The following is an 11,884-nucleotide window of genomic DNA, read 5'->3' as shown; positions in this document are numbered from 1 at the left end:
AAAAAAAGCTGCACAAGAACAAACGAGCTAGTGGTGATGTCACTCGCTCATTCATAAGAATCCGTTTGTCTAAAATGACCCCTCTTTCACACGAACATCATTTTAGTGGTCTGATAGCCGTGCTAAAGAAAATCATGATCATCGGAACATAAAATCGCATGAAGAATGGTATATGAATGGATATAACGCCACAGCCCCGAAATCCCTCAGTCGGCAGAACAACTTTTAGATAACTTAAGAGCCTCGACTAGCAGCACTTGTCATTGTTTAGCAGCGCTTGATGCTGCTAAACTCTCTCCCCCCCCCCCGCCCCCCACCTTTTCACTGCAGCTCCCATAGGAGTCTCCTGCATTGTGTCGTCAAGATAGGACAAGTCCTATATTTTGAAGCCGAGAAATATGCGTTAAAAAAACGCACCTATTGTGCTCTCTTTTGACTCGCGATTCTTTTGGCGCGTCAAAAAATAATTCATCTAAAAGAACCTATGGGAAACAATTGGTTCTTTCAGACCCAATTTTTTTTAATGAGCCTATTATGTGTAATATGACGCTTGTGTGAAAGGGACCTTAGATGTAAATAAGTGACTGTAAAGAAGCTGTGAATAAAGGGGTGTTTAGATGTAATGATTAGTGGTAAAAAAAAAATCATTACCGAACTAAAGTAAACCTTAATCATTTTAAGCGCGGGCCAACGACCGCATGAGAATCGTTCACCTTACAGTCGTTGGTCAATCTCAGCAGGTCTTAAATTCATCGTCTGCTTGTTCACTTCTCGTAGCGTTTAAACACTGCCTGCGCACGTGGAAATGTGAAACGCTGAACGAGAAGTGAACGACTCTTAATGTATCTGCCTGTCTAAACAGGCTGCAGGAACGAGTTAGCGGTGACGCCATTCGCTCTTTCATTCTCAGTTGTTGTATAGGTGAATTAAACAACTGAATCTAAACTGAACGAATGGTGGAAGAGCCAATGATGATTTTGTGCAGCATAACATGAACATCAAGTGAAAAGTGACCAGTTCCTCTTTGCCTGCGTTTACACAGAGTTCGCTTTCACTCTTTTGAATGATAATCGTTCTAAAGGGGAAACACTTGGCGCTTCAAAAAAAAATGGGAAGAGAATGTTGCGCACATTTATTACTGGTGCTGTGAAACAATCCTGGCATAAATTGGAACTTTTTTGATGCATAACAATCCAGACAAATTTACTACTGATTCGGGCCAAAAAGAACAGATGTTGCACTTCTTACTGCACTTAAAAATAGGGCCAGGGTTTGAGCGGAGTGAGGCTTTAAGAGACATTTGACTTTGTGCACCACCTATCTGCAAGAGATGTATAAAGTCCCAGAATTTGTTACAAAGTAACTCTACAACTCTAGATGTATTTACAGATGATACTACTGTATCCATATTGTGCCATTTGTTACATCCTTAAACTAGGAAAGAAAAGCTGCCAGCAAACTGGCATTAACCGTTTCTCAGATGATAAAGTACCCACACTCCCACCCAATCTGCCTTATTCTTTGAACACTTTATCGGACTTCTTCTGAGATGGCACTTTGGTTTTTGCAGCAATCTTGAGAACATTCAGTCACAAAAAAAAAAAAAATGGAAGTTATGGTCTTGAGAATTTGCTACTGCTGATATCGGTGAGGATCGCTGCCCGGCGCTGGAGTTTTGTCTGCAGAAACAAGGGAAACTAGTTACTAGCAGAATCATGAGAGCAAGCAATACCCACAGCCAAATGTACGGTGGTGAAATAATACATTGTGTCTAGATGGTACAATAAAAGGTTTTATATTTCAACATTTATAGTTTTTCAATAAAAACAATTGAAATGTGTGACTATTAGAGAGAACCGCACCAGACTCGGTGTGATGAATGCTGGGTTACGTATCTCCTCTTTAGGCTTTTACATAGTAGTCATACATCCAGCTGAAGTGAACTAAATCTTCACAGAACCATATAGCGCCTGGTGCTTTAGATGTAACACGGCCATGTGGAATCAGCCTAAGGCCTCCTGTCCACGGGCAATATTCCATCACGTTATCCGCAAAGATAATCCACATGCAGGTAACCCATGAAACCCTTTCCATATGATAACTATGGAAAGCACAGCCTGATGTACATGAGCAGAAATCCGCCGTATAAAAATCATAATAGGTTCATCGTGGAGAAAGCAACACTGTGGACAGGCGGACTAAGGCTGCTTTCAAACAAGCCTCATGTGAGGCCATATTAGAATTGAGTGTTCCAGACCAGCGATGGGTTACTGACCCAAACTTACAGCAGCATCGCTCTCTATACCGCTGTGCTGTCCATGCGGTAGACCCTGAGTCGAGCCAGGACACACTTCTATAAATATGTGTACGAAAATGTGCCCGTGTTACTCATTTTAAAGTGGTCTAAGACTCCTATGCTTGGTGCATACTTTAGCTTTTTGTTTTCTTCCATTTTTACAAACTAGAAGAAACTACACTGCAATCCTGCTGAATACTCCTTTTCCATAGAGTGTATCCTACCAGAATGAAAAGGGATTTCCAGGCTGCACCCACTGTCAGATGACTGGGTTGGAGCGGAAGCTGCTGCTCCAAACCCGGTGTTGTTCTGGATTATGATTTTCTCCAGCAGGCTTTGGGGTATTTTGCCGCTTCCGAATTATATCATGTGCACACATCGAACCAGATCAGACACAAATGCTGGTCTAAAACTGGGAGAGTCTCTACAATGTGTAGAGGCTCAGGCTTTTTATTATAACACATGACAACCGCCCTTCAATGGGCGTGCAACAGATTACATCAGTAACATATAAGATTCTCATTTGTCGGATCATATAGAATCTCCCACCTCTCTGCCCGCCCACCCTCCCTCCCTCCCTCACGTCCGCCATAGTATGGACTTTGTCTTCTTTAGCATGCAGACAACCTTAAGCAGTTTCTGTGTATGTGGCAACCCATTGTTTAACTAGCTTGCGTGAGGAGTGGAAGGGGGCTAGGTAAACACTCAGTATTAAACACAGGATATACACGACACTATGGCCCTTTAACTCTTAGAGGCTGGTTGTGCAACTTGTGTAATTCCTATGTACTTAGCTAACATTAACATCATACATCCATTGTCTAGTAAATACTATGATTAGATTGTGTGTCGATCAAACTCCAGAGCTAAAAGTCATTACAACAGCAAAATACATAAATCGATAGACATTTTATACCAAAATAATTATCATGTCTATCACAGTGTAGTGGTCGTTGCTCATAATTGCAGGTGCAGCTCTCATTGAAATCAATTGGTCCCTAGCCTATAATTACAAGTGCAGCTCCCATTGATTTCAATGAGAGCTGCATCTGCAATTACGAGCGCCGGCCCCTACACAAGGGTCGGTGCAGCAGCTTCCACTCTGAACCTAGTGTATCCTGGTAAAGACTGCTGGTGCTGCCTGGAAAAACCCTTTAAAGCAAAGTTGAGCGATAAGCTAACAGAGCTCACGTACAACTGTGGACACATAGCTGCTGGTCTTAGACCTCTGCTGGTTGAGCTGTAGCTTGAACTTTCTTTTTCTATTGATAAAATGGTTGAATTTCTTGGATGAAGTTATGTGCATCTGGTTCACACCAAAAATTAGATTGTCTGGTGATCACATATTATATAGTCAGACTTAAGCACAAAGCTCAAACTATTTTAGTACGATCACAAAAATTCCCATTGAACAATCCCTTTGTCAGGGAATAGATGTATAGACTGCCCCAACTACCACAATCAGAATGAGGTCCGTAGAAGCTGGAGTTTTGGATTCAGTTTATATTGGTGCAAAACGTCATTGTACTCCACATTTATGTATCATGGGGTTGGAAAATAAGATGGTTAACACATGGCAATATTCAGAGCCGACTGCAGGAGTATGTGGGGCTTTGGGCAACACCGTCAGAGTGATCCCCCTGACTCTCCCATTCTTAGGCTTTGCATAAGTAAAGAACATGTTTCGAACTATGCTTTCTTTGCATGCGCATTGGCGTATTTTACTGTAGTTTTTCAGCACTCACGGGCATGTTCATTTGCGCATGGGAAAAAAACTACACACATTGAAATGGCCAATTAGTCTTGAGTTCCAGATGTGTTCTTTTTCCTGCACTCTTATGCAGTGTTTCACACATCTCCTAGTGTATTTTGCGCATTCGTATTGACTTCTATGGGGACTTTTGCTGCACAAATGCGCAGGAAAATGGAGCATGCTGCGTTTTCTTTTTGCATGGCCGAAATGCGTTGAAGGAACCCATTGAAATGAATAAATTCTATTCTCTGCATATTACATGCACAAATATGCCCATGTAACACCGGCCTAAGACGTAGATAACATACAAGGAGTGTCCATTGGAGAGAGAATTTAGTCAGCTTCTCCTCCTACTTGGGCTTCAAAAGAAATCTATACAGATGGTGGCCTCGGACTACGTGATAAGAAAGGTAGGACATGGCGTTATTGACAAACGTGTGTTTTCTGGTAGGTTTCAGTGTTCGCTCTCAGACAGGTCCTGAACAGCTTTGGTTCAAATCTCTGGAAATGCGCTGTACGTTCCATTTCTTACAGGCTTGCACAGACACGATCTAGATGCAGCAAACAAGGCTAGTGTAGCGTATAAGCAGGATGCCAAGCGGAAAACAGCACAGGGGCAAAGCATTTCCACTTATTCCTTCACAAATTCACAATCGTTTAACCCTTGTAGCCTGCAGAACATCTTATATGGAGAGCTGCTCTTAAAGGAGTAGTACAGTAAATAAGGTTTAAAGGGGTTGTCCCGCGCCGAAACGGGTTTTTTATTTTTTTTCAACCCCCCCCCCCCCCGTTCGGCGCGAGACAACCCCGATGCAGGGGTTAAAGAAGAACACCGGACAGCGCTTACCTGAATCCCCGCGCTCCGGTGACTTCTTACTTACCTGCTGAAGATGGCCGCCGGCATCTTCTCCCTCGGTGGACCGCAGGGCTTCTGGGCGGTCCATTGCCGATTCCAGCCTCCTGATTGGCTGGAATCGGCACGTGATGGGGCGGAGCTACACTGAGCCCCATTGAGAAAAGCAGAAGACCCGGACTGCGCAAGCGCGTCTAATTTGGCCATTAGACGGCGAAAATTAGACGGCAACCATGGAGACGAGGACGCCAGCAACGGAACAGGTAAGTGAAAAACTTTTGATAACTTCTGTATGGCTCATAATTAATGCACAATGTACATTACAAAGTGCATTAATATGGCCATACAGAAGTGTATAGACCCACTTGCTGCCGCGGGACAACCCCTTTAATGCTTCCAAAGGGTTGTCTCCTGTCCAGATGCTCTATATCAGTGGTCCCCAACCTTTTTGGCACCAGGGACCGACTTCAAGCAAGACCATTTTTACAAGGCCGGGCAGGGTTGGGCGGGACATGGGCGGGGCTTTGGTTATAGGGGGCGGGGTTACAAAGGGGGTTGGCGTTTAGTGCATTCTTATTTAATTATGACATTTAGAATGTCCTGGCAGTACACACATAGGGCAGTATATAATCTACCCCCCCCCCCTCCCCAGCACACACATAGGGCAGCATATAATTTATCTCCCCCCCCCCCCAGTAATAGACAGCCCCCATCCCTCAGTAATTAGCAGCCTCTCCCCCTGTAATAAGTAGCCCCCACCCCAGTAATAAGCAGCCCCCCTAGTAATAAGCAGGTCCCCCCCCAGAAATAAGCAGCCCCCCAGTAGTAAGTAGCCCCCACCCCCCCAGTAATAACCAGCCCCCTTCCCCCGTAATAAGCAGAGCCCCCCTGTAATAGGCAGCCCGCCCCAGTAATCGGCAGCCCCTTCCCCTGTAATAAGTAGCCCCCACCCCACAGTGATAACCAGCCACCCCCCCCCCCCTAGTAATAAGCAGCCCCTTCCCCTGTAATAAGTAGCCCCCACCCCCCCCCAGTGATAACCAGCCGCCCCCCCAGTAATAAGCAGCCCCCCCCAGTAATAAGCAGCCCCCCCCCAGTAGTAACCAGCCCCCGCCCCCCCCCCGTAATAACCAGCCCCCCCAGTAGTAACCAGCCCCGCCCCCCCCCCCGTAATAACCAGCCCCCCCAGTAATAGGCAGCCCCTTCCCCTGTAATAAGTAGCCCCTACCCCCCAGTAATAACCAGCCCCCCCAGTAATAGGCAGCCCCTTCCCCTGTAATAGGCAGCCCTTTCCCCTGTAATAACTAGCCCCCACCCCCCAGTAATAGGCAGCCCCTTCCCCTGTAATAAGTAGCCCCCCCCCAGTAATAAGCAGCCCCCCTAGTAATAAGCAGGTCCCCCCCCAGTAATAAGCAGCCCCCAAGTAGTAAGTAGCCCCCACCCCCCCAGTAATAACCAGCCCCCCTCCCCCGTAATAAGCAGACCCCCCCTGTAATAGGCAGACCCCCCCCCCAGTAATCAGGAGCCCCTTCCCCTGTAATAAGTAACCCCCACCCCCAGTGATAACCAGCCGCCCCCCCCCCCCCAGTAATAAGCAGCCCCTTCCCCTGTAATAAGTAGTCCCCCCCCAGTAATAAGCAGGTCCCCCCCCCCCAGTAATACGCAGCCCCCCCCAGTAGTAACCAGCCCCGCCCCCCCCCCGTAATAACCAGCCCCCCCCAGTAATAGGCAGCCCCCCTCCCCAGTAATAGGCAGCCCCCCTCCCCTGTAATAACCAGCCCCTTCCCCTGTAATAACCAGCCCCTTCCCCTGTAATAACCAGCCCCCACCCCCACCAATAACCAGCCCCCACCCCCCCAGTAATAGGCAGCCCCTTCCCCTGTAATAAGTAGCCCCCCCCCCCCCCCCCCAACCCAACCCATATACTTACCTCCTCCCTGTTGTCGCTCTCTCTCTGCTTGCCCGGACGTCAGTGTGCAGCCCGGAACGCTTTCTCCCCGAGTCCTCTCCTGCGGAACTAATGAGCAGGGAGCAGGGGACTCGGGGAGGGGAATCTGGCTGCACAGACGTCAGTGTGTGAGCCGGGAACAGCGCGATTACCAGCGGGGAGCTGCGGCTCCCCCCGCTGGTAATCGCTTCAGTGGTCAGCGGCGTCGGCACGCCGCGGGCCACATAGCACAAGGCAGCGGGCCGGATTCGGGCCGCGGGCCTTGTGTTTAGAGCAAAAGTTCCTGGCGGTGCCGCGGACCGGCGCTAAACACCCAACGGCCCGGCCCCGGTCAGCGGCCCGGTGGTTGGGGACCCCTTCTCTATATAGACTTCAAGGAATGAGTCTCCTCTTGGCATCTCCGTCTATGAGCCAGCACAGAGAACTAGTCTGTAAGAGCACTTCCTGTTCTGATGGACTTGAGTCGTCCATGTATTACATGGACAAACATCCATTTAGGTGGCCACCTTTTAGTACTACAATTTCCGTGCAGTACTTGCACAGGGGAAGTGACTGATTTCCTCTGACAACATCAGTGTGCTGGGGCACCAGAAGGCAGACCCAGGGCAGTCCGTTGAATGCCGTGGTGGGTCCTTTTTTAAAAAAAAAATTGTCTCGGCTGAGACACTTAATATTCAATATTATGGTATATTGCATATCTCAACGTTCACATAGTGTTATTAGTTTTGACCACTAAGTATGACATTATGACTGATCAATGTGGCCAGTGATTGGCTGCAGTGGTCCATGTCAGTATGACACATCACTGATAACAGGCAGTAAACGAAGACCAGTCAGAGACCACCTAACAATCTGTACCAGTATTGTAGGGGATTGAAGGAGACTTTCTGCTTCTTTTTTGCACAACCCCTTCCTTATAAGCACTTTTCATGTACAGAACTCCATTGAAGACTCTATAATTTAAGTTTTTTTTAAATAAATGATGGCATTTATAAAATAGGCTTTCCCATTATTAACTTTTTGGAAAGTGAAATTGGTGGGATCTGGCAGTTGAGACCCCCCCCCCCCTGACCTAGAGAATAGGTAGTCCCTAGTGTTCAAGGTTAAAATTAAAAGTGCTTTCATCCAATTTCAGGAAAAAAACTTTTAAAGCATCCATTCTGTAATATAAAATCACTACATGGTACAGTATAGTCCACTCCTTTGAGAGATGTTCTTTATTCATTATGTAACTAGTTCCCTAAATATATAGACTAGTAATTTTTAAGAAATTATAGTACCAGTGTTCCTGGTGGCACAATGCACCACAAAGCTCTGCTACATGGTACATCCATTATGATTCCCACAAATCACACACACAAGGGGGGCAGGAGTGTGCTAGATGCACTCAGCAGCAGCTTTGACAGAGCACAATGGGGTAACAGTAGGGGAGGTACGTATAAGACTCGCAATGCCAGATTTGGCATGTTAGCTCCTATGAGACAATAAGTGTAGCTAATTGGAGCTGACAGAATGCATTACAAGAAAAAAGGCTTTTATGTTGCTGATGCTTTTATCCTCCACATTATGAAATTTCATTGAGTGAAATGAGTTGCAATAGATGACTAAGACCAGGCTCATATGGCCGCATGTGGAATCCGCTTGTGGAGGCCCTCAGCAGATTTCATGTGTGAGCCCGGCTGTAACACTGTTTACGGCCGCATAATGTACTGCGCATAACTGCGTACTCACGTAGGCGGTCATGTGCATGCACCTTTTTTTTTTGGTAATATTTCCCAGGCCGTCACTTAGAGATGACGCGGATACCCACAATGTTATTGTGTATGGGCTGTGGGTATATCTGTGACCATAGAGAACAATGGCCTCTATATCAGGATTCAATAGAACATGCTGCATTTTATTTTCAGCAAGCGGATTATGCAATTCTGACCCACTAAAGTGTAATTCAATTCACTTGATTGATCCGCGTACTACAGCGGATCAAACACTCGCAGAATTCACAATCTCTATGTAAGACCAGCCTAAGAGCTGCAGGCACAGGATGTTTTTGCAACCTGAAATATTTGCACTGCTTCTACTAGAATAATAGAGACCTCTTACTACTGTATAAACACCCGACGTACACTAAACTAAGACTCACCTGCGTAAAACAAATATATTTTTTAACTCCTACAACAAATTTGTCTTACACGGTGTCAACACATCAAGGTCTACGAAACAGATGTAGCCATTTGTGTAAAGCGGTATTCATGGTTACCTGCAGGCTACTCGAAGTCTCTGCGCCCTCCTTGCGCTATCTGCCAGGAAGGCTTGATACAAACCTGATCTCCTTACCTTCTAAGCTTCGGGGATGCAAACTGTCAAGTACAAGCAGCACCACGAACAGTGACAGAGCCAGGATAGAAACACTGACTCCACAAACCAGGAAGCTGTAGCTGCCTTGTGTCTGGATAGCCTGCAGCGGAGGAAATAGACAGCAATTTATCTCTGTAGCTGCTGCTCTTCAGTGGGATTATACCATAGGAACTTAAAACAAGCAGAAGTGCATTTCCCTGATATAGGTTAATATGGGTTGACTTATCATTTGCAAGAATGTTTCACCATTAGCAGGTATAGTACAGTTACAATGTTTCCCTGAAACTAAGGCCTTACTTTTGGGGAAACACAGTATACCCCATCAATCTGCACAAGCAGCAGAACTAGCTACATGTCAGATTGTACAGGATCCAACCTGATAGGCCGCTGTTACACGTGTGGAAGCACATTTACACGTGCAGTTGCGCTGTGTACTTGCGAAGTAGGCATTGGATATTTACATGTGCATGTTTTACTGTACCTTTTATGCGCACAAAAAAAAAAAAGCATCCGTGCAATATGTCATATTTTCATGTGCAAATACGCAGGAAAACGGAGCATGCGCAAAATATGCTTTTGTGAAAAAAGGCATTGAAATTAATGGTTTCTATGGAATGTGTATTGTGTGCAAAATGCACCGATACGTTTGTATTACACAGGCCTCAAGCATTTCATTTTCCCGTTGTGCCTGCAGAGGGTAAACAGCAGATGCTTCATCAAAATATGAGGAGGTAAATAAATCAGAGTATACATATATACTTCTGTGAGCCCAAGCATGTACTCTAATATATAGGAAAAATCCTACCCGGCTTATCTCCTGCTCTGCTTATTTGAGTAGCTGAGCATTCTTTATTATTTTCTCTGGCGTATTTTCAAAACATCATATTTTTATGTCATTTCACATAATACTGACAGGTCCGATGCACAATTACAGTATATGTCCTTCAGCATACTTTAATGGTAATCCACCTTTAATTAAGATATACTGTAACTACCGCAAAACTGACTGCTAGCACATGGGAGTAAAAAAGGGGTGAAAGTTTATAAATTAAGTTATTTAGTTGCAATCTAAGAGAACAAGTTGTAGGAGAAATCAAAGTTCAATTGTGTATAGTTTCCAGTTCTCTAAATGCAGACAGGTTCACCAGGCACAACTCTGAGGGAAAAGTGAACACTTCGTGGGCCTGCTTCCACGAAGTATATAAAGGTTTAGGGCTGCACTTTCTTTTCTTTCTGTTTAATTGATGTACTTTATAGGTTGTTACTTTAAAAAAATAAAATAAAATTCTAGCTTAAGGGCTTTTACCCACAAGCGTGTTTTTTAACGCAGCGATATCGCTGCGTTTTTTTTTATGCAAATGTCAATGCGACTTTCTAATGTTAAGATCACATCGCACAAGCTTGTGATTTTTGTGCGATGCGATTTTAACATTAGAAAGTCCCATTGAAAAAAAATAAAAAAATCACAGCGATATCGCAGCGTTAAAAAAAAAACCACTAGTGGGTAAAACCCCTAAGTCCCGATTTTTAGCCTTTTCTGATAATTTTTATAGATGAGCAAGTATACTCGCTAAAGGCAATTGCTCAAACGAGCATTGCCTTTAGCGAGTATCTCCCCCGCTCGAGAAAGAAGGTTCGGGTGCCGGCAGCGGGCACGCAGCTGCGGGGCGGAACAGACGGGAGATCTCTCTCTCCCTCTCTCCCCCCCCCCCCCCCCTCGCTCCCTCCTGCTGACAGCCGCTACTCACCGCTCCCCCACGCCGGCACCCAAACCTCCAGTCTCGAGCGGGGGAGATACTCGCTAAAGGCAATGCTCGCTCGGGCAATTGCCTTTACCGAGTATACTCGCTCATCTCTAATAATTTTCTGAAGATATGTACATATAGGCATAAAGCTCTTTTAATGTGTCAGGAGCAGGTCGGTGCTCGGGTTAAGAAGGCAGAAGCAGCTTTTCTTCTCCTTTTATAGGATACATAATGCTATGCAGTGAAGAGAGAAAGTGGAAGTCTCACTTCCACTATTTGACCCGGCGATCATGTGACTGCTGGATGTCCCCTGCCATGTCAGAGCTGCAGGGTCTTAGCAGACCCTGACCAGCTCTGCCAGTAACTATTGTCAATATAGGGGCATTTTTCCCCTGTAATTGTGGCTCCTAGGGATGCTTCTGCTACAGTGCAAAATAGAAAAAAAAAAAAAGTCATAGTGAATGACCCCCAGAGGACTTATATGACAACATATGGGACATAGATGTTAAAAAAAATAAAATTACAAAAATAAGTTTAAAAAAAATGGCAGAATGAAATAAAAACATGTCTTTATTATTAAAAAAAAAATGACACACCGCTGACACCAAGCAAAACCGTCACCAAATGCGCCCCGTAATCCTAGACTACGCAAATTGTATATCAAAATGTCTGAAACAAAATGAGGAACCCATTCCTGTAATTTATTTTAGCGTAAGTATACTAATTTTAAAAATAAACTAAATTTTTTAGCATGAGTCGTTTAATTTATAATGTTGGTTTAACCCCTTAAGGAGCAGGGTGTTTCGGTGCACAAATGTGCAGGAAAATGAAGCAAGCTACTTGTTTTGGGGTTTTTTTTGCACAGGAAAAATATGCTTATGTGAACAAAACCATTAAAATCAATTGGTTCTATTCCTTGCATTGTGCGTGGGCA

At 45.1% G+C, this 11,884-nt stretch overlaps 1 protein-coding gene across 1 annotated transcript in view; it reads right to left on the bottom strand.

Annotated features, from left to right (window-relative positions):
• Positions 1 to 1,123: 1,123 nt before the first annotated feature.
• Positions 1,124 to 11,884, bottom strand: part of MFSD4A (major facilitator superfamily domain containing 4A) — a 79,949-nt gene continuing 69,188 nt past the window's right edge. The window contains exons 9-10 of the mRNA XM_066600172.1: positions 9,185 to 9,305; positions 1,124 to 1,679 (exon numbers count right to left, since the gene is read on the bottom strand). Of these exons, the coding sequence (XP_066456269.1) occupies positions 1,633 to 1,679; positions 9,185 to 9,305 (168 nt within the window). The 3' untranslated portion in view covers positions 1,124 to 1,632. The remainder of the gene's footprint in view (positions 1,680 to 9,184; positions 9,306 to 11,884) is intronic.

The sequence above is a fragment of the Eleutherodactylus coqui genome, chromosome 4, assembly GCF_035609145.1.
Source record: "Eleutherodactylus coqui strain aEleCoq1 chromosome 4, aEleCoq1.hap1, whole genome shotgun sequence".
NCBI classification, from domain to species: Eukaryota; Metazoa; Chordata; class Amphibia; order Anura; family Eleutherodactylidae; genus Eleutherodactylus; species Eleutherodactylus coqui.
The sequence above is the reverse complement of the archived record's forward strand: the minus strand, read 5'-3'. Positions and strand labels throughout refer to the sequence as shown.